The sequence below is a fragment of the Kockovaella imperatae genome, assembly GCF_002102565.1.
Source record: "Kockovaella imperatae strain NRRL Y-17943 chromosome Unknown BD324scaffold_19, whole genome shotgun sequence".
Classification (NCBI taxonomy): domain Eukaryota; kingdom Fungi; phylum Basidiomycota; class Tremellomycetes; order Tremellales; family Cuniculitremaceae; genus Kockovaella; species Kockovaella imperatae.
This window is the reverse complement of record NW_019028959.1, coordinates 1-17,003: the sequence shown is the minus strand read 5'-3', so window position 1 is coordinate 17,003 and position 17,003 is coordinate 1. Positions and strand designations below refer to the sequence as shown.

The following is a 17,003-nucleotide window of genomic DNA, read 5'->3' as shown; positions in this document are numbered from 1 at the left end:
TTAGACATTTGCGGAGACCCCGCACAGACTCGTCTATACTGTAATGAAAGTTCAATCTCGTGTGATCATTTACCATCTTCTCGTCGTCTGTGGACGCGACTGCTGACACGAGGACGCAAGACGCGAGGTCATTTGTCCCTGTGAGGGACCCAGAGAGGGTTTCACGACCGTAGTCCAGACCGTACGAGCATTTCACGATCATGTCACGACCCAACATTTCCTACCCGACACCTCTGCCTGGATCTTCGTCCTACAGCAGCGTCAACGCAGATACAAGCCTGGCCTCATCATCGACCAGTGAGAGACGAGGCAACAATATGACTACCCCGAATCCTGGACCATCGCAAGGCGCTCGAAGCGTCAGCTCGTCCAGCCGAACACCTGTGAGCTGAGCTTCCCGAGCCTGGAAAGATACCAGTGTGCAGAACACTGACAGAATGAACAACGTTCAGGGCGGTACTCTTGACTCCAATATCACGCGTCTATTGGTCACTACAAAACACATGCTCCAAGGCCTGGAGTCTTGGTCACAAGGATCCTTGGATGAGGAAGGAGTGAGTTTCAAAGAGCCTCCACAAGCTGATCTCTCCCTTTTAAGGTCAGTGATATCTATGTCAGATTGGGGAATCAATTTGAGCTATGTCTCTCAGCTTTCCAAGATGCAGGCATATCCACGCTGTTAGTAGATTTGGTCTCAAATGAGGCACTTGAGCTGACTTCTCGACCAGCGAGCTCGACTCCATACCCACCGACCTCCGTCATTGCCTCGAGGCGTGCCTGAACGAGGAGCCATGTTCGGAGACGCTCAATCTTCATCTCCCTCAGGTCAGGAACATCATCTACGGTCTCTTGAATGGCTTGAAGCAGAAGCAAGCCGTTTATAAGCGCTTGGCAAGTGAGAGAGGTGGAGGTGACAGTGTCCCTTCAGTCCGACGACAGGTCCTCGCTCAACAGGCACCACCTCTACCTCCACCTTCAAGCACGTCTGCCCAGCAGTTAGCCAGACCAATACCGAGGGCTGAATCGGCAGAAGCTCGACTTTCAGCCCGGTCTAACACCTCTGCATCGTTGTCGCAAGGATCAGCCAGTCCAGCATCCATTACATCGCCTCTACCAGCTGGCAAGACTCTAGCTGATCGACCTAGACCTGTACCTCAGACGAGACCTGCACCTCCGGATGCTTTTCGTCCGCCACGAATGCGTGCGCCAGAGGGAGGTCAGCCCCCTACGCGTAGTATCTCCCCGAACCCGTCTCCAGTCAAGACGACTCATTCCTCGATCCCAAACAACACTATGGCCGATGGGCTTATTCGCCATCAACTAAGTGACAATCCTGTCCCCGTCTCTACGCCGCCCCCGGATACTCTCAAGAGTCTTCCCCCGCGTTCTGGACCTACACCGCCGCCAAAGGCTACTCCGCCTCCGCGTCCTGAGCGATTCTCTCGGGATAGCATGGGAAACCCTCGGGCGATATCCCGATTCTCTGCCGATTCAGATATCACGAATGCTTCTCCTATCCGATCTCCAGCGAGGCAAAGTCCAAAGAAGAGGATGAGCTCTTTGAGTGAAGCTGGAGAAGCAGCGCCAGCCCCGCCGCCGCCACCACCACCGCCATCATCAGCCCTACCTACTCAGCCGTCTCTGCCTCCATCACTACCCACACTTAACTTCCCTTCCTCGGCCCTTCATCTGTCCGATGCGCCATCTCTGGAGCCCGCCCCTCAGCTTGCAGATGTGCCACCAGAGTCTCGAGCGACACTTGCAGCACTGTCCCGGTCAGATGCCCTGGAAAGAAGGGCATCCAAACGCTTTTCCTCTTACACTTTCAACAAGCTACCTGGATCTCCCACCCAAAAAAAATCTTCGATGCTTGGCAGTCCCCAGCAGCGTCCACCAAGAAGAATGGATAAGCCTCCTCCCATGCCGTCACTTTCTGAGTCTGCAGCTTCCAGAACGCTCCAATCGGCGTACAGCGAGGGCGGAAAGACTCCTTCATCCAACAGTGTTGACAAGCTTGATCCCTCGAGCGCTTCTTCACATCACTCAATCAGTCCAATGTCTGGCTCCTTAGACCTGTCTCCATCAGATCAGGAGGGATCTATCAGATCTTTCAGGACCCCGGACCCGAGCTTTGATCCAAGCCCTCAGCTCACTCCTCGCGTTTTTGAGCCAACAGCCACACCAAAGCCCTCGCCTGACAGCTTGACCGTCTTCCTTCAAGTTGGCAGGCAAGTCAAGAAGGTTGTCCTCGATCTGCCGGTATCACTGTCCGCCCTTCGATTGCTATTCATGGAGAAATTTGAATACGATCCAGGAATGGAGGATTTTCCAGATGTGTACCTGAGAGATAGCCAGACAGGAGTGCAATATGAGCTGGAGGATATCGATGATCTGAAAGAAGGATGCCTTTTGAGTCTGAACATCGAACGTGAGCAGGTGTATATATCTCGCGAACGTCGTGCTCACCTGGGCGAATCAGCGCTGGATCAAGTCAAGCAGCATTTCGACGTCACTTTTGCCAACCTGATGCAGGAAATCAAGGAGATGAAAAAGTCTGTGGATCAGCAACGCAGAATGTCTGCTGTGCCGAATCCGGCCCTCCTAGCCCTTTCGCCGTCTGCTCACACGCCCCGAGCCATGCCTTTCGCAGCTGCGCGTTCTCCAGAGCCGCGTCGACCAGTCTCTCCTGTTCCCGCCATTAATGGACCGGAACGTACTGCCGAGCTCCAGGCTCACCAAGATGAAATTTCGAGCCTACGTCAAGATCTCGCTGTCCTTCGACAGATTCATGTGGACTTCATCACCGAGTCCAAGGAAGCTCTGTCCAAGCTGCGCAAAGAGAACTCGAGTATGCGCGATCTGGTCAAGACAAAGATGGGCGGCAGCAGAGCTCTCTTGGACAATTCGAAGACGAAGTTAGAATCACTGTGCGCAGATACCATCCAAGCGGTGGAGGAGATTTCGGACACGATCGATTCGGCAAGAGAGGATGCGTTCCGTCGCTTCGTCACGCCATCCTCGCAACGCATGGCTACTATTCGCGCAGACCTTCAGAAGGCTCACGAATTGGTCGACTCGTTTGCCAAGGAGGTATCTACCGTCGAGCCGACATGGCGAGCTACGTGGCATCAAGAACTTTCCCGAGTCATGGATGAGCAACGCCTTCTGCCGCATCAAAGCAAGCTCACTGTGGACCTCAAGAATGACATTCAGGATGCAGAGAATATGCTCCAGAATTTACAAGACTTTGTGAATCAACGGGCAGCTTCAGCTGGTCGCAACCCATCTCGCGGGTTCCGACCACCAACCCCAGATCCTGATGGCGGGATACCCAACCTGTTGATGGAGATTAGAACGAAAGAGTCGGATCCAAACCAAAGGCTTAAAGCCATTGAGGCTCAACAGAAGGCTAGGGAGAAGGAGAGAGCAAACAAAACGGACGAGTTTGAACAAGAGCTTACTGGATTCGTCAAGGGTAGGAAGCTCCGCAAAACGGGTGGGACAGAGGAGACAGAAAGAAAGACACAGAGGAGACAGGATCAGATGTTGAAGCGGATGTTGACGGGAGAGACGCCGCCAAATGGCAGTGGAACCGGAGGTCAGAATAGTCCGACGGGAGGACTGCTCAGTCCGCAAATTGCGGGGAAATCCGTAAATCCGCTCTCGCCTCAACTGACCGGTCAGTCCATCCGTGAGGAGCATAAAGGCGAATGATCGTGCAGGATCAGAAAGCGTTGGGTTGGGCTAGGTAGTCAATCAATGAGAGAAAGAAAGCGCTGGTGGCAACCCTCGGTCTTCTGTGCAGAAGCGTTCGGGCTCGCCACAGCTCTTTTTCACCCATCGCCTTGGGCATGCAACGGATGACGTTGAGAGTCCGTGGTCAAAATCGTTCAAACCACGAGGTAGAGTTAGGTGACATTGCATGATGGATGATTCATCAATGGTGTTGACATGTACAGAGTGTATGTTTTGATCGTGAGCTGGACAGGTACAAAAGACTCCTATTACACATGTACATCAAGCGCTGGGGCTCAAAGAAAACATCGGGTATGAGATCTAGCCCTGAGCCTCGACGCTGGCAAGGGCCATCTCGACTTGCCTCATGGCCCTGTCCGCGGTGATGCTGCCTCGTCTCTGTCCATACGCATCGAATGGATTGCTCAGATTGGAAGTGGTGCCAGGTGAAATTCTAGCGGCTGGTCGATTATACGAGTTCTCGAGAACATGAACTCCATCGCTACCCTCATTGTTCGTACTGGATGGCCTACTGATGCCTTCTCTTGGCGTCGTGCCTTCCGAGTGAGTCGGCAGACGAGGTGCGTTGGTAGATGGCATAGTGAAGTTTAGGGCGCCGGGCCCACCCCCGCGAGCCCAAGAGGATGAGGCTGATCCTGTTCGGCTATGTCCCATACGACCTGTTGCGCGAGAATTTGTGCCTTTCAAAGGCATCGTGAATCCGTTCAAGGCCATGGAGGAGCCTGTCCTTTGGTGTGAGGATCCATCGGCGGAAGGTATGGAGATTGAGCCATTCATTGCGCTGGCTGTGGAGATGCCGGATCGATGACCCATTGTGCGAGCGGCGAGCGAGGCAATGATTTGCCCTGCGTCGGGTCTATCGTATGGTCGAATACTGGCGGGCGGAGGAAAGGTAGGTGGTGTGTATAGCAAGAGGTGAAGATAGGCGCGCTTGGCTGAGTGCAGAGGTCAGAACAGTACTTCAAGCCATTTTGACCCCTCTGAGGATCCATCACTCACCTATACCAGCGTCAAAAAAGACTACCAAGGCATTGACATCGTCTAGCCACTTGATCCGAAAACCTCCTTTCTCGTTCTCCCAGTCTTTGAATATCACTTGTATGTCTCGAGTTTTGAGTCTTATCAGGGTTGTCAGCTTGGTGCCGGAGAACAGACGGAAGGACGCTCCCATGCACTCACTCGGGGCTGAAATTGGAGAGGTGCAGTATCCTTGTGACCGCGGCAGATACTTGCGCTTGAGAAGAGGATGGAGCGGCGAGGAGCGTGCCATTGGGTAACGATATGGACATTATGCAGCGTAGAATATAGTCGAGAAGTGAATGTTATCGGAGACAAGAAACTGAGGATGATCGCTGGGAGGGAGTGCGTCGAATGCGATGCGAGCTTTAGGTCGAAGGTAAGGAAGGTGGTGATCCGTGAGTCGGGTGCCGAGTCGTGTGCTAGCGGGTAGTTCAACAATGAGGAATCGACGACAGTTTAATAAGAAAGAAGACCCAGAGTACGATTGCTAGGCGCTGTGTTCTGCTCAGCAGTGATGTCGGATTGCAGTCAAGGTTTATGATATGAACGATCCAAGAGGTAGTGAACAATGACTCACGTATCCACAGTAGTAGCAACGCGTCCTCGCCACTGACCGAAAAATAGTGCCACATCAAATAAAACGCCGATGATAACGCCCGGCCCGCCCGCCCCCCCGGGACCCCCCTTTACCCCCCCTATCTCGCAGCTTCCATGACTCATTCCCATCCCATCCATCGTTCATTCTTCAACCTATCACTATCGTGTCTGTTTACTCTAGCTTAGGTGAGTGTCGAGCGCGCGAGTCTGCATGATACTGGGTGCATAGAAGGGGATCGCACCAGTCTCTTGTCTGTGTCTTCTCCAAGTCAAGCTTGACGACGGTCCGCGGACCGTGTCCGTATAAGCATCGCCACCCATTCAACACGCCCAATGCGTGATGAGTATTGGTGCGAGAGACATTGTAGTTGTCTAGAGGTCTTCCACTCGTTTCCTCGTATCCCAAACCTTTCAATTGGGCGATCGTGCCTCTGCTTCTCCCTGATCTCGGACATTGGACACGTCGCTGACGGATACGTCACCATTCGATCGCCCCTCGATCCCGCCATCTTCCAACCTACAGATATTGATAATCGATCCTTCCCTACTTTCTTCGGTAGTATCTCATCATCACCATGCAGATCTTCGTGAAGACGTGAGTAGCATTCCCCCGCATGCCGTCTATTGATGCTGACGTCTGATTTCAGCCTTACCGGAAAGACTATCACCCTCGAGGTCGAGTCCTCGGATACCATTGACAACGTCAAATCCAAGATCCAAGACAAAGAAGGCATTCCCCCTGATCAGCAAAGATTGATCTTTGCTGGAAAGCAGCTTGAGGACGGTCGAACTCTGTCCGACTACAGTGCGTCAATCGATGGAAACGCGGGGCTGTGCTGACTCATCCCCAGACATTCAGAAAGAGTCCACCCTACACTTGGTCCTTCGTCTCCGAGGAGGAATGCAGATTTTCGTCAAGACGTGAGTCATCAGTTCTGTACAATCCTGACCCATGTCTCAGCCTCACCGGGAAGACTATTACTCTTGAGGTCGAATCATCTGATACGATTGACAACGTCAAGTCGAAGATCCAGGACAAGGAGGGAATTCCCCCTGACCAACAACGTTTGATTTTCGCGGGAAAGCAGCTTGAGGATGGTCGAACTCTGTCCGATTACAGTGAGCTTCATTTTCGTACCAGAATTCCGCAAAGCTGAGGCTGCTCTAGACATCCAAAAGGAGTCCACTCTCCACCTTGTCCTCCGTCTTCGTGGAGGTATGCAAATCTTCGTCAAGACTTTGACCGGCAAAACCATCACCCTCGAAGTCGAGTCCTCCGATACCATTGACAACGTGAAGAGCAAGATTCAGGACAAGGAGGGTATTCCTCCTGATCAACAGCGACTCATTTTCGCTGGTAAACAACTCGAAGACGGACGAACCCTCTCCGACTACAACATCCAGAAGGAATCAACCCTTCATCTCGTTCTTCGTCTCCGTGGTGGTATGCAGATCTTTGTGAAGACCTTGACTGGCAAGACCATCACTTTGGAAGTTGAGTCATCCGACACCATCGACAATGTGAAAAGCAAGATTCAGGACAAGGAGGGTATTCCTCCTGATCAACAGCGACTCATTTTCGCCGGTAAACAACTCGAGGATGGACGTACACTCTCCGACTACAACATCCAGAAGGAGTCTACGTTGCATTTGGTGCTCAGGTTGCGAGGAGGTATGCAGATTTTTGTCAAGACGTGAGTGCGACTGGATCCAGCTGAGTTCATACTAACGACGGGGCAGTCTCACCGGAAAGACCATCACCCTTGAAGTCGAGTCGTCTGACACAATTGACAATGTCAAGTCCAAGATTCAGGACAAGTGTGTGAAGTTGCTGGGAGACTGGAGATCTGCTAACTATTATAAAGAGAGGGCATCCCTCCTGATCAACAACGATTGATTTTCGCCGGAAAGCAGCTGGAAGATGGACGAACTCTCTCAGACTACAATATCCAAAAAGAGTCCACCTTGCATCTTGTCTTGCGTCTGCGAGGAGGTATGCAGATCTTCGTCAAGACGTGAGTGACCGGAAACGAGATGTCGATCGTGCTGATACTTGATAGTCTCACTGGTAAGACGATCACCCTCGAAGTCGAATCCTCAGATACTATCGACAATGTCAAATCTAAGATCCAGGACAAGGAAGGCATCCCACCCGACCAGCAGCGGTTGATCTTCGCTGGAAAGCAGCTGGAAGATGGACGCACGCTCAGTGACTACAACATCCAAAAGGAGTCTACCTTGCACTTGGTGCTTCGGCTCCGTGGTGGTCAATGATGAGACCTTAGAGAGAAAAGGATCCGATGTCGAACTTCCGTATTTTGTAGGATTTGCCATATGAATCTCCGTGACTTTACGACCTCGAACTGCTTTGGTCGACAGACGGCACGGATATCTTCGTCGCGATGCTCCTAATTCATCCTTTGGCCCAACCGGATCCGGCATATCGACCACCCTGACTGAAAGGGACCCTGCGGGATGCTACCTTTGGGTCCAAATCAGGTTCTGCCGGGGTATACGAGGTGTATTCGGGGCACAAATACCATAATGGCCGCCTCGGATAGGTCTACGGTGTACCACTTGGTCCACCAGACGATCATAAGCCCATGGGCTTGCCCGAATTCTGGAAATTCAGTAAGCGACGGTGGCAGATCGGTAAAAAGTGGCAGTCTGTCTTCAGGCTCTACTTTCGTACCTGTACAGACTGCTAACTCTCTCAGAACACGAAAATCTGCCATTCTGAGCTCCATTTCTGGTCACAGATTGCTTGACAAAGGTATCAAGAATACCTTAGACTAGGTCGAGGTCAAAGCGCAAGACTACGGACGCCAAGCTCAGGGTCCCTGACATCTCCGACAGTGTCCCGAGCTGATGTCCTCTGGCTTTCACCCTTGCTCGGTCCAGGTCTCGCCTAATCTCGCTGACTCGCCGGTAAAGACGCGGTACAGGCACTTCCTAATGTCCTTTGGAGGGCGCGACGCGAAATACATTGCAGAAACTTTTGGAGGGAGCGGGAAATTATTTTTGTCTATTCCTCGTTCCATCTGTCACCCATCACATCTTGACATACACACATACACACGTATCATGCCTCGCCGCTCTCACATTCTTACTGAGCCACGAGCAGATCGCGTCTTAACACAACCTGCGGCTCCTGCTCGAACCCCTCGATACCGACCATACGATCGAAATTCCAGAGAAAGCTGGAGATCAAGAGATTTGACTGTGAGTTAGCCTGTGTTTCCTTCTCTGTCCCAAGTCTGATGAGTGCAGCAGGAAGATACTGGACATGCGGGAGAGATCTCCATCGCAGGATCACGAGGTGGGCTTTCGTCGCAGCCGCGTCAAGCAGCGCAACGAAGCCTGTCCCGGCCACCGCTTTCGGGCGTAAACACTACACCACTGGGTCGGCGACGAAGATCACGTACACCCATAGTTGCTGGCGGGCCATTTGCGACTGCATCATCCTACCCTTCGACCGCCATGCTCCCCCCTGTTTACCCTACCGCGAGATTGGGGCCATCGTGGAGGACGCTGGGCATGCCCTTATCCCCGGAACTAGAGATGGATCCGAGTCAGGCTCCTCTGACACCACAAATTGCAAGGCAAGCTGAGGACAATGAGGATCAGCTCGTGGACACCGTCAAAAGCTCCAAGACTATGATGTACCAGAGGTCTTCATCATCGTCGACGATGAGCAGTTCGCAATCTCCCGAACCAATCGGGCCGATATCGCATTCAAGAAAACGCAAGGCGCCGGCCCAAAGTCCATCGATCGGCAAACAGATCAAGAAGAGTCGCAAAGGTCCGCTTTCTTACGAGACAGCTGGATCCAGTACTCGTGCTGTGCCGGCTCTGCCCACCCCTCCGGCAACGCAGGCTGTGACTATCATACGCACTGTCCCTGCAGATGTCATCGATCTCACAGCAGATACGGACGACGAGAAGGAGGAGGATATTGAAGGGGCCGACGAGAGCGATGGCGCTCGTAATGACGAGTTTCATTCGGCTGAGATTGCTCCGACAACCCCAATTACTTCGACAGTATTTACCCCTGCTGACTTTCGTGGTCTGCTGGACCCATTACTGCTTCGAGCGGAGTCTGAAGAAGATGTGGGATCAGATGAGGCGCAAAGCTCACGCGACCGGTTGCGCCTCATGCTGCCTGTATCGCGCGAGGGTGGGATTCTGGCGTGTTTCAATCGCATAGCCGAAAGCTTCGGGCAAGACACGTCGCTCTCTGGAGCTTCGATCTTCCTGAACAGCCCTGGTCGCAGGGTGAAAGCCGGGGTGACCGAAATCCCCGAACACCGTGACCTGGTTGGCAAGGTTCGGGAGGTTCGTCGGCTCCTCCGTGAGTCAAGGCATGCTATCTTTCACTAATGCAGGCTTCAGCTCAGGACTTTGCTCTGATCGCTCATGCGGTCCACCCAAACAACATCGCAAGCTCTGACAAGTAGGTCACTCAGCTTGAGCCATAAACTGACAAATGCAGATCTGTCGTGAAGGAGTCGGTGGAGAGCCTATTGTCAGAGATGCAGCAGGCGCGGGACTTTGGGGTTCGTTTGCTGGTCTTTCAGTGAGTACCGCTTAGGTAGATCACTCCAGCCGCCACACAACTTCCCGGGCGTGCGATTTACGACGCGCAGTCTCGGCAACACTGGCCAGGTGGACGCAGAAGAGCACGAACGCGTGGTGGCAGCCACAGCGAAACGAATACGCAAGCTCCTCAAGAAAGTTCCCGAGGTGGACCTCGCAGTTGAGACCATGGTGAGTTGCTCTGAACTCTCGGAAGAATCGCTCTGACAATGACAGACCGACCGGTGCTGTGGTGAGACCAGTCACAGTCTGGACGCCATTCAGCGCTTCATCACGCTGGTCAACATGCCCGGCAGAGTCAAATTCTGTATGGACCTCTGCCATGTATACATGCAGTTCGACCTGGCAGAGACTGAAGCTCGAGGAGAATTTTTGCGGGCGGTAGAGGGATTGGGAAGGGAAGCTATAGCCGCAGTACACCTCAGTGACTCGCTGGAGAAGCATGGGACGAGGAAGGACTCACACACGAAGTGAGTGATGCACAAGGTTCAGGGGTAATCTCGCTGACTTGCTTAGTCTCGATTTGTAAGTATGATTCTGACACAACAGGCGAGCGCTCATTCGCGACCAGCGGATACATAGGAAGCGATGCGTTTAGGGAGATCCTTCGCCACCCATCATTCTCCAGAGTTCCCATCATCCTCGAAACACCTGGTTATTTCTGCGGGAATCGGGACAGAGATCAAGGAGTTCCGGCGCAGATTGGATGCTTGGAGCGTGCAAGACACGAACTAGAGATACAGCTCATCAATCGCATCACGGACGCAACTGATGAAGAATGGGCCGCCGATTGGATATCCATACGCAAAAATCATCGGAAGGAGAAGGCTCAAATCGAGACAAAGATCCGGAATCTTGTGATGAGGACAGGTGGGACCCTCAGAGACACCCTCTTGGCCAACCGAGCAGCTGTGAACGGCAAGCTCTGTGCGGTGGGGAGACATTGGGCGCGTGAAGGGAAAGGCCTATCGGGATCGGGTCGCAGGCACAAAAAGCCTCGAAGGTCCTCCCAACGGGCTGCACATTTGTCGGACCCGATCTCTTCTATCCGTGAAACCCGAGCGATGACCGTATCATCTCGACGACGCCAAGAACTTCGTGAGCGGAAGGAAGCGAGAGCCAATGCAGCACAGCGACCTTCCTTCCGGGAAGAGTCTTGGGTACGGGGCTCGAGCCTCTTCAGTGATCACTCCCCAGAGCCCGATCCGTGGACTTTTGAAGGCTCAAAAGCGAGAAAACGCAATAAGCGACCGAAAGCGGGCTCGACGGGAATGAACTGGCCAAGGCGGGTGGACATTCGGGACAGTCCTGCGTCTGCATCAGGTGGTTGTCCAGTGGAGCTCTCACCCGTCAATCTCGGCCATCCTTCCTTATACGATACTTTGAACGGGGACAGACAACCAAGTCCCGGGCCGAGTCGGCTCAGGCGGGAGCTCCCAGGTGAGGAAGAGAGGCTAGGTTCGGACGCGACTGCGATCGAGGAGCATGTTAGCGAGTGCAAGGCACAGAAGCTGCGGAGGAGGAAAGACAAAGGGAAGGCGAAAGCATAGACTCTCGATGATATCCACTTTATAATGTCGCATCGTCAAATCGAATTACACATAGACCCTATAACTAGCTGCCGTAGGCAGGGATCTTGAATGAAGCATAATGTCAGAGTATACCCATCAATGTATGCTCTCCAGACCACTCCGCCGTCTGACAGCCTCCTCTGCGTCCTGAAAACCAGCCCATGATCTCATCAATTCCACATCGACTACGCCAACTCTTTCTGGATCGTCTATGGATCGTAGTATAGCCTCCGCTACGTGATCAACATGTATGGGGTGAGTCTTGAGCGAGGTGACACTAGAGCCCAATAAAGAGCGCGACGCGAAGATGTTGGGAAGAGGAAGAGAGGCAGAGACAGATAAGAGGAATGCGGGCAGAGTCGATATGGGTCGAACGTGCGGGTGGTACATCAGGCCTGGAACCGTTAATGAAGTTGGCCTTTTGAGCTCACCTGGCCGGATAAACACCGGTCGAATGCCTCGGGCCGGATCCTCCTGACATCTTCTGAAGATCTCTCGCTCTGCTTCCCTCTTGGTCTCGACGTATCTTTCCGGTACGATAGGTCGGAAAGCATCAGCTGCAGAAATGTAAACGAATGGCCGGCTCTTGTTCTTGGATGACGAAGCCATCATCGTGTCCAAAACATGCAGCGCTGCTCGGAGGATGAGCGTTTTCCTCACAATTGGTCTGCGCCTCACCAGAGTCTCGGTTCATCCCTTCATATCCTAGCCTTCTCTCAGTCCCCGTCTTCAATGGATTTGAGCTCTGTCCGCCAGTCACTCCCTTTGCTATGGCTCCCAGCACGCCAAAGACATTTCCATCGCGGACTGCTTTCTTGTAGCCAGCATCTTCAAGGAGTATCCCGAGAGTGTGCACGACAGCTGTGGATGAGTCTACCAGGGAAGAGTAGGAGGAGGGTTCGAACGCATTGGCGGCGTGCCATTGTACAGCGTCCACCCACTTTGGAGCATGCCCAGCCGGCGTTGCGTAGGGTTTACCAGAGGAGCTATATAGCTTGTCAGGCAGATTATTCGAATCGAAGCCCAGCGAATGACTGACCTCATACTAGATACCTCCCATCCTCGACCAACGGCTGCTTTGCATATCGCAGAGCCTGGACCAGGGACAAGTCAGCAAATTGAGGAAAGATCGTCGATGGGTTGCGGATCAGGGCGACAGACCTAAGAAGCCGTTCCCTCCTACTACCAGCAGCTTTTGGATGGACATCACTACCTTCAGAGAAAGCTCGTCACTCCCTGCAAGATCGAGATAAAATGTCAGAAGTCAAGAACCATAGCATATGACCATGAATTGATTTTTGCCGGCGATCGTTTTTGCCGATGAAACGCGGCTCTGACAGCAAGATGCATGCAGATCCAATACCGGTGATACACTTCAGATACTACGACTAACACGTCTACTTAGGTGGCGAGTACGGCTTCACCAGCATCTGAGATCAAATTAGCTGTGAAGACAGACTAAGGCAGACAGCAGGCTGACCTTGCTGAACTCTTTGATCTTTTCGACTCCCCGGACTTCCTCGGTCAATAATGGCAGCTGAACAATATGGAAGCCATCTTCGTAAAGGTCGAAAGCCTCGTTGAGGTACTTCTGCTGCATCTTATGACGCACACTGCACTGTTCGCAGTTGTCACCTGAGTACCGAGGTTGTCAGAACGTGCCGCAGCATACATCGCTAGAACTCACTGGGTTTCGGGAAAAGCAACTGGTTGACCACAATATTGTGTGTGTCGATCTCGTACGACGTCAACTCTTGTATCAAGCGCTCGGTCTCGTAGAGCGACAGGAACTCGGAGATACAGACACAGACAAAGGTCGTCTTCTCTGGGTCCTTGAATTGGGTGTTGACTTCCGTTATGATCTCTCTCATATCATCGAGTTTCGCGAACATGTCCTCTTGAGGTGCGCCGCCACCAAACATGGCTTGCATCTGGTTATCTTCAGTTCTGGACTTCCAGCGGCAGCTCAATCTCACCTGTTGCAGCATGGGTCCGAACCTGCCGCTCAGCGTGCTGAGCTTGCCCAGAGCCTTTTCCAACACAGACGGGAAAGAGAGGAAACGCAAAGTGTGACCAGTCGGGGCGGTGTCAAAAACAATGACCGAGAACTCCATAGACTTGACATGCCTGAGGATGACGTGAGTATCGTTCCGTTGGGCACTCATCCACTCCTACTCACTTCATGATCTCCGCAAAGCCCATCGCCTCGTCCACTCCCGGTATAGCGAAGGCGAGGTCCTGCATCATGGATCCCATGCCGCCGCTTTGATCCGCTGGAGGATCCATTCATTGTCAGATTACTGCACAGCGAGCGTGGAATTCAGACTCACACGCCTCAATCATTTCCTGCAAACTCCCGTTCGGATCGATCTCCATGGCATACAGGTTGTCAAACCCGTTGACTTTGGTCGCATCTTTTCCGAACTTTTGTGAGAATGCGTCTGACAGATTGTGCGCAGGGTCGGTGGACTACAGCGCATCAGCAAGACAGCCTCATAAGACTGCATGAGCCATCAAAGCAAAACACACGATGAGCAGCACCGATTCTCTACATTGCGCTAATTGAACAGCCAAAGAGCACGAAGTGGTCGTTTTTCCTGAAGGTGATATAAGCAACCTGACGATGACTCGCTCTGCAAAGCTTACCGACACCTCCCTTTCCACCTATGTGACGAGTGGTAACTTTTAAGAAGTCTATTGCCTTCTTCGAAGCATGGACTCACCACAGAAGATCCACTTTAAGCTCTTCTGGTCGAGAACATTTTGGAGTGTCGGTTCAAGCGGCTCGAATTCGTCTGCCATGATCAAGTATGAGGAGCAGGATTACACGAGCGAACACAATACGAGCGAACGAGTAAGAGTAGCTACAATTCCAGGTCGATCACCTCTCCTTCTTTACTCTGAATTAGAATACTGTATGAAGGTATGATGCAGTCATGTTGATTATAGACAAATGCGCATTCTGAAACCGAGACGCGGAGGAGCACGTGGCAACACTGATCGTGGACGGTCGTTAACCTCATATATCGAGTGGATCGCTCCTTGTGATGCAGTCTCTCGATGCTGCACAGAGAGCGATCAAGGTACAGAGCCAAAAGCTCAGATATCAGGTATGGCCGTGACCGGTGAGAAATCATCGGTGACTATGAAATAATTCTCGCCTCGCTTGCAAGGCTGAGAAACATATTGCGATCATGGGTTGGACGAATATCACACAGATGCATGGCTCCGCTTAGTACATGACTCAGAGAGGCCTCGTGTATCGTACAAGAGCTCGCTGCCTCCAGTCGGTCCCCTTACAGATCTTTCCGGGAGGCTCTCTTTGCGCTTTTACCTCGACCAACACCTAGTAGGTACATCGACCTGGGCACGACTTAGCTTTTTCTCTCTGACTTGGAGTCTCTCACCTGACGAGGAACAAGAAGGCTGTGATCATGACGTTGCAATGAATCATGTATGTCCACTTGAGCGGCTGCTGAAGCAGCGACATTGGTAAGGGCAGCAGCGTCATGGATATACTGGAGGGGTTAGACCGCCCTCCGCTTGATGAGCTCACTGAGTCAACTGACGGCTGGGTCAGCATCGTTGTAGGTAGACACACCGGTACTTAGGCTCACATCAGCAATGGCTAGAGGGATCAGGATCCCCTTGACCAATCTCTCCTGAATGTCTGGCCTATCCGGTAACGAACGTTTGATGATGGGAAACAGGGACAGAGAGATCATGGCGAACAGCAAGAAGCCTGGCTTTGAAGTGAGCCCAACCCACAGGCGAGCGCATCCCTTACTCACAGCTACCGAGGCCGCCGACCACAATTTGTCCTCGGATGGTTTTGCCCAGGTTGACCGTTCCTGGCTCTTCGTTGTGGAGGAGATCAGCAGCATAGCCCTGTGAGTTGCTAATTGCTGACCAAGCTCCAGCCAGAGTCAAAGCCTTCGGTCGACAAGGTCAGCATACATTGAAAGTGGACGTCGTGAACTCGCAAGTAGCCGTAGGATGGTACGTACAGGTTCAATGAGCCAGAAGAAGTAGTAATACAGGCCTGGAAGCGGACGGCGCGGATGCGTAACGGCCATGATACTAGATACTCGGAGGATGTATTTGTATGGAGAGCGAGTAGAACACAAATATGCATGCGGCTCATGAGCGCCCATTTGAGACTTCGGCACCATCGGTCAAAACGTCATAAGCGGCGTTTAACGCGGGTCGCGTAGTCTCCTGATGTGCTTGTTGCCTGCCCTATCTGCGGGGATCTGGGGGAGAACGCGCCTTCCTATCCCCAACAACCATGCAGCTCTGATGGAGGCTGTCAGATTGATCAGGCTCCAGCCACGACATACCTGACCACCAACAGACTGGAGACAATGATAATATTACCGGCGTTCAGCTTGGTCCATCGGCTTGGGTCGAGAAGGACATCCTGAGGAAGATGGGCAGTGCTGACGTATAGTCTGAGTACGCCAGTTAGCATCGAATACAAACCTTACGATCACAAATCAAACGATCACAAATCAAACGCGTTGACGAAGAACTCACAAGGCAATCTAGGGAATCGCAGCTCGCTCAGATCACGCCTGAAGCACCGCAATGGACTCACATCGACTACAAACTGTGAGGCTTCAATTGCGAATGCAAAGCTTTCTTGCACCTCTGGCATATGTGCTAGCTTATTCTTGATCAATGGCCATAGCGTCAATGGCAGTAACCCGAACCAAAGGCACGCTATTGACATCGGCACTGGCTTCTTCCTTGGCGCACTCACACACTCCAAAAGTATGGATGATTGTCTTCCCTCTTAGAGTGTGACCAAGTCTCTCGGTGACAGGCTCCACTCCTGACGGCACAAGATCGAAAGCATAATCGGCGGTGTTGATGAAGGCGTGATAAGCACCGCCCAGGGAGATCACCTGTGAGACACATTGTCAAGTCGCGCCGCGAGCACATTCGACCTCCACCGCTCACTATCGGCTCAAAGAGCCAGAAAAAGTAGTAATAGCCGATCGGAAGAGGCTCCCGTACGACCTTCATGCTGACTGGTATGGCTCTACTGAAGCTTAGAGATTCCTGTAACCAACACCATATCTTCCTCAAGAGACTCGTCGCGATGTTCGAATACCCTCACCGCATTTTCGGATTTCATTTCGTCACCTCGAGCATTTTCCCTTTTGGTGTGCTGTGGCACTTGACCAGCTGATCGTGAATGGGATTCTGTCTGGCATAGTGAGAAGGCTTATAACCATGGACGAGATGGACGCTTTCTTTCTCGAGCTATCTCATCCTACAGTGTGCTGTTCAAAACCTCTTCATACGCTCACCATAGAAATCACACTTGGAGCACTTCACCACTACAAAATCAGTGTCTTCCCAACCCCCAAATCGCACAACTGCGATGATTTTCTCTTGCCCATCTGCTCGCCTCCTCGCTGTACGTCTCGACGATCGACGTCCGGTACGATGCATATT

The 17,003-nt window shown here is 52.4% G+C and overlaps 8 protein-coding genes across 8 annotated transcripts; 3 read left to right on the top strand and 5 right to left on the bottom strand.

Moving 5' to 3' along the window:
- Positions 1–49: 49 nt before the first annotated feature.
- BD324DRAFT_639261 (actin interacting protein 3-domain-containing protein) lies at positions 50–3,932 on the top strand. Its single transcript, XM_022017211.1, has 5 exons — positions 50–383; positions 453–554; positions 599–678; positions 729–2,428; positions 2,480–3,932. Exons 1-5 carry the CDS (start codon positions 201–203, stop codon positions 3,712–3,714), a joined length of 3,300 nt encoding a protein of 1,099 aa, XP_021867870.1. The 5' UTR covers positions 50–200; the 3' UTR covers positions 3,715–3,932.
- On the bottom strand, positions 3,933–5,343 carry BD324DRAFT_595531 (hypothetical protein). Its single transcript, XM_022013848.1, has 3 exons — positions 4,936–5,343; positions 4,756–4,874; positions 3,933–4,691 (listed from the first exon to the last, which is right to left on the bottom strand). Exons 1-3 carry the CDS (start codon positions 5,043–5,045, stop codon positions 4,057–4,059), a joined length of 864 nt encoding a protein of 287 aa, XP_021867869.1. The 5' UTR covers positions 5,046–5,343; the 3' UTR covers positions 3,933–4,056.
- Positions 5,344–5,491: 148 nt separating this feature from the next.
- BD324DRAFT_595529 (ubiquitin-related domain-containing protein) lies at positions 5,492–7,725 on the top strand. Its single transcript, XM_022013847.1, has 8 exons — positions 5,492–5,968; positions 6,021–6,178; positions 6,225–6,294; positions 6,335–6,492; positions 6,542–7,067; positions 7,114–7,191; positions 7,239–7,388; positions 7,434–7,725. Exons 1-8 carry the CDS (start codon positions 5,949–5,951, stop codon positions 7,645–7,647), a joined length of 1,374 nt encoding a protein of 457 aa, XP_021867868.1. The 5' UTR covers positions 5,492–5,948; the 3' UTR covers positions 7,648–7,725.
- Positions 7,726–9,803: 2,078 nt separating this feature from the next.
- On the top strand, positions 9,804–11,538 carry BD324DRAFT_639250 (xylose isomerase-like protein). The gene is made up of 5 exons (XM_022017210.1): positions 9,804–9,949; positions 10,020–10,140; positions 10,186–10,439; positions 10,486–10,494; positions 10,541–11,538. The coding sequence occupies exons 1-5, from the start codon at positions 9,906–9,908 to the stop codon at positions 11,517–11,519; spliced, it is 1,407 nt and encodes a 468-aa protein (XP_021867867.1). The 5' UTR covers positions 9,804–9,905; the 3' UTR covers positions 11,520–11,538.
- Positions 11,539–12,811, bottom strand: BD324DRAFT_639247 (putative mitochondrion protein). Its single transcript, XM_022017209.1, has 5 exons — positions 12,702–12,811; positions 12,580–12,634; positions 12,219–12,526; positions 11,972–12,172; positions 11,539–11,935 (listed from the first exon to the last, which is right to left on the bottom strand). Exons 1-5 carry the CDS (start codon positions 12,745–12,747, stop codon positions 11,637–11,639), a joined length of 909 nt encoding a protein of 302 aa, XP_021867866.1. The 5' UTR covers positions 12,748–12,811; the 3' UTR covers positions 11,539–11,636.
- A 57-nt stretch (positions 12,812–12,868) lies between these two features.
- On the bottom strand, positions 12,869–14,541 carry BD324DRAFT_639243 (anion-transporting ATPase-like domain-containing protein). The gene is made up of 9 exons (XM_022017208.1): positions 14,264–14,541; positions 14,187–14,204; positions 14,070–14,137; positions 13,871–14,009; positions 13,720–13,813; positions 13,517–13,667; positions 13,228–13,471; positions 13,021–13,175; positions 12,869–12,970 (listed from the first exon to the last, which is right to left on the bottom strand). Exons 1-9 carry the CDS (start codon positions 14,340–14,342, stop codon positions 12,938–12,940), a joined length of 981 nt encoding a protein of 326 aa, XP_021867865.1. The 5' UTR covers positions 14,343–14,541; the 3' UTR covers positions 12,869–12,937.
- Positions 14,542–14,742: 201 nt separating this feature from the next.
- Positions 14,743–15,651, bottom strand: BD324DRAFT_639238 (hypothetical protein). The gene is made up of 6 exons (XM_022017207.1): positions 15,548–15,651; positions 15,332–15,473; positions 15,158–15,282; positions 15,097–15,104; positions 14,948–15,058; positions 14,743–14,903 (listed from the first exon to the last, which is right to left on the bottom strand). Exons 1-6 carry the CDS (start codon positions 15,614–15,616, stop codon positions 14,837–14,839), a joined length of 522 nt encoding a protein of 173 aa, XP_021867864.1. The 5' UTR covers positions 15,617–15,651; the 3' UTR covers positions 14,743–14,836.
- Positions 15,652–15,653: 2 nt separating this feature from the next.
- On the bottom strand, positions 15,654–16,659 carry BD324DRAFT_639233 (hypothetical protein). The gene is made up of 6 exons (XM_022017206.1): positions 16,503–16,659; positions 16,303–16,447; positions 16,138–16,262; positions 16,077–16,084; positions 15,881–15,991; positions 15,654–15,836 (listed from the first exon to the last, which is right to left on the bottom strand). The coding sequence occupies exons 1-6, from the start codon at positions 16,566–16,568 to the stop codon at positions 15,737–15,739; spliced, it is 555 nt and encodes a 184-aa protein (XP_021867863.1). The 5' UTR covers positions 16,569–16,659; the 3' UTR covers positions 15,654–15,736.
- Between the last annotated feature and the right edge of the window lie 344 nt (positions 16,660–17,003).

Excerpts from the sequence above, each read along its gene's own strand:
- BD324DRAFT_595531 (XM_022013848.1), bottom strand. The coding sequence starts at position 5,045 with ATGTCCATATCGTTACCCAATGGCACGCTCCTCGCCGCTCCATCCTCT. Across the intron at positions 4,875-4,935 it reads CTCTCCAATTTCAGCCCCGA|ACTCAAAACTCGAGACATAC; the intron begins GTGAGTGCATGG and ends AACCCTGATAAG. Across the intron at positions 4,692-4,755 it reads CTTTTTTGACGCTGGTATAG|CCAAGCGCGCCTATCTTCAC; the intron begins GTGAGTGATGGA and ends CTCTGCACTCAG.
- BD324DRAFT_639250 (XM_022017210.1), top strand. The coding sequence starts at position 9,906 with ATGCAGCAGGCGCGGGACTTTGGGGTTCGTTTGCTGGTCTTTCA. Across the intron at positions 9,950-10,019 it reads GTTCGTTTGCTGGTCTTTCA|TCTCGGCAACACTGGCCAGG; the intron begins GTGAGTACCGCT and ends TACGACGCGCAG. Across the intron at positions 10,141-10,185 it reads ACCTCGCAGTTGAGACCATG|ACCGACCGGTGCTGTGGTGA; the intron begins GTGAGTTGCTCT and ends TGACAATGACAG.
- BD324DRAFT_595529 (XM_022013847.1), top strand. The coding sequence starts at position 5,949 with ATGCAGATCTTCGTGAAGAC. Across the intron at positions 5,969-6,020 it reads ATGCAGATCTTCGTGAAGAC|CCTTACCGGAAAGACTATCA; the intron begins GTGAGTAGCATT and ends GTCTGATTTCAG. Across the intron at positions 6,493-6,541 it reads TCGAACTCTGTCCGATTACA|ACATCCAAAAGGAGTCCACT; the intron begins GTGAGCTTCATT and ends AGGCTGCTCTAG.
- BD324DRAFT_639233 (XM_022017206.1), bottom strand. The coding sequence starts at position 16,568 with ATGAAGGTCGTACGGGAGCCTCTTCCGATCGGCTATTACTACTTTTTC. Across the intron at positions 16,263-16,302 it reads CATCCATACTTTTGGAGTGT|CGTGCCTTTGGTTCGGGTTA; the intron begins GTGAGTGCGCCA and ends CGATGTCAATAG. Across the intron at positions 15,837-15,880 it reads TCCAGTCTGTTGGTGGTCAG|AGCTGCATGGTTGTTGGGGA; the intron begins GTATGTCGTGGC and ends AGCCTCCATCAG.
- BD324DRAFT_639238 (XM_022017207.1), bottom strand. The coding sequence starts at position 15,616 with ATGGCCGTTACGCATCCGCGCCGTCCGCTTCCAGGCCTGTATTACTAC. Across the intron at positions 15,474-15,547 it reads TCTTCTGGCTCATTGAACCT|GCTTTGACTCTGGCTGGAGC; the intron begins GTACGTACCATC and ends TGTCGACCGAAG. Across the intron at positions 15,283-15,331 it reads GGTCGGCGGCCTCGGTAGCT|GCTTCTTGCTGTTCGCCATG; the intron begins GTGAGTAAGGGA and ends CTTCAAAGCCAG.
- BD324DRAFT_639243 (XM_022017208.1), bottom strand. The coding sequence starts at position 14,342 with ATGGCAGACGAATTCGAGCCGCTTGAACCGACACTCCAAAATGTTCTC. Across the intron at positions 13,668-13,719 it reads GGCTTTGCGGAGATCATGAA|GCATGTCAAGTCTATGGAGT; the intron begins GTGAGTAGGAGT and ends CGTCATCCTCAG. Across the intron at positions 13,472-13,516 it reads TCGGACCCATGCTGCAACAG|ATGCAAGCCATGTTTGGTGG; the intron begins GTGAGATTGAGC and ends GAAGATAACCAG.
- BD324DRAFT_639247 (XM_022017209.1), bottom strand. The coding sequence starts at position 12,747 with ATGTCCATCCAAAAGCTGCTGGTAGTAGGAGGGAACGGCTTCTTAG. Across the intron at positions 12,173-12,218 it reads AGGGATGAACCGAGACTCTG|CGCTGCATGTTTTGGACACG; the intron begins GTGAGGCGCAGA and ends TCCTCCGAGCAG. Across the intron at positions 11,936-11,971 it reads ACCGGTGTTTATCCGGCCAG|GCCTGATGTACCACCCGCAC; the intron begins GTGAGCTCAAAA and ends TAACGGTTCCAG.
- BD324DRAFT_639261 (XM_022017211.1), top strand. The coding sequence starts at position 201 with ATGTCACGACCCAACATTTCCTACCCGACACCTCTGCCTGGATCTTCG. Across the intron at positions 555-598 it reads GATCCTTGGATGAGGAAGGA|GTCAGTGATATCTATGTCAG; the intron begins GTGAGTTTCAAA and ends CTCCCTTTTAAG. Across the intron at positions 679-728 it reads GATGCAGGCATATCCACGCT|CGAGCTCGACTCCATACCCA; the intron begins GTTAGTAGATTT and ends CTTCTCGACCAG.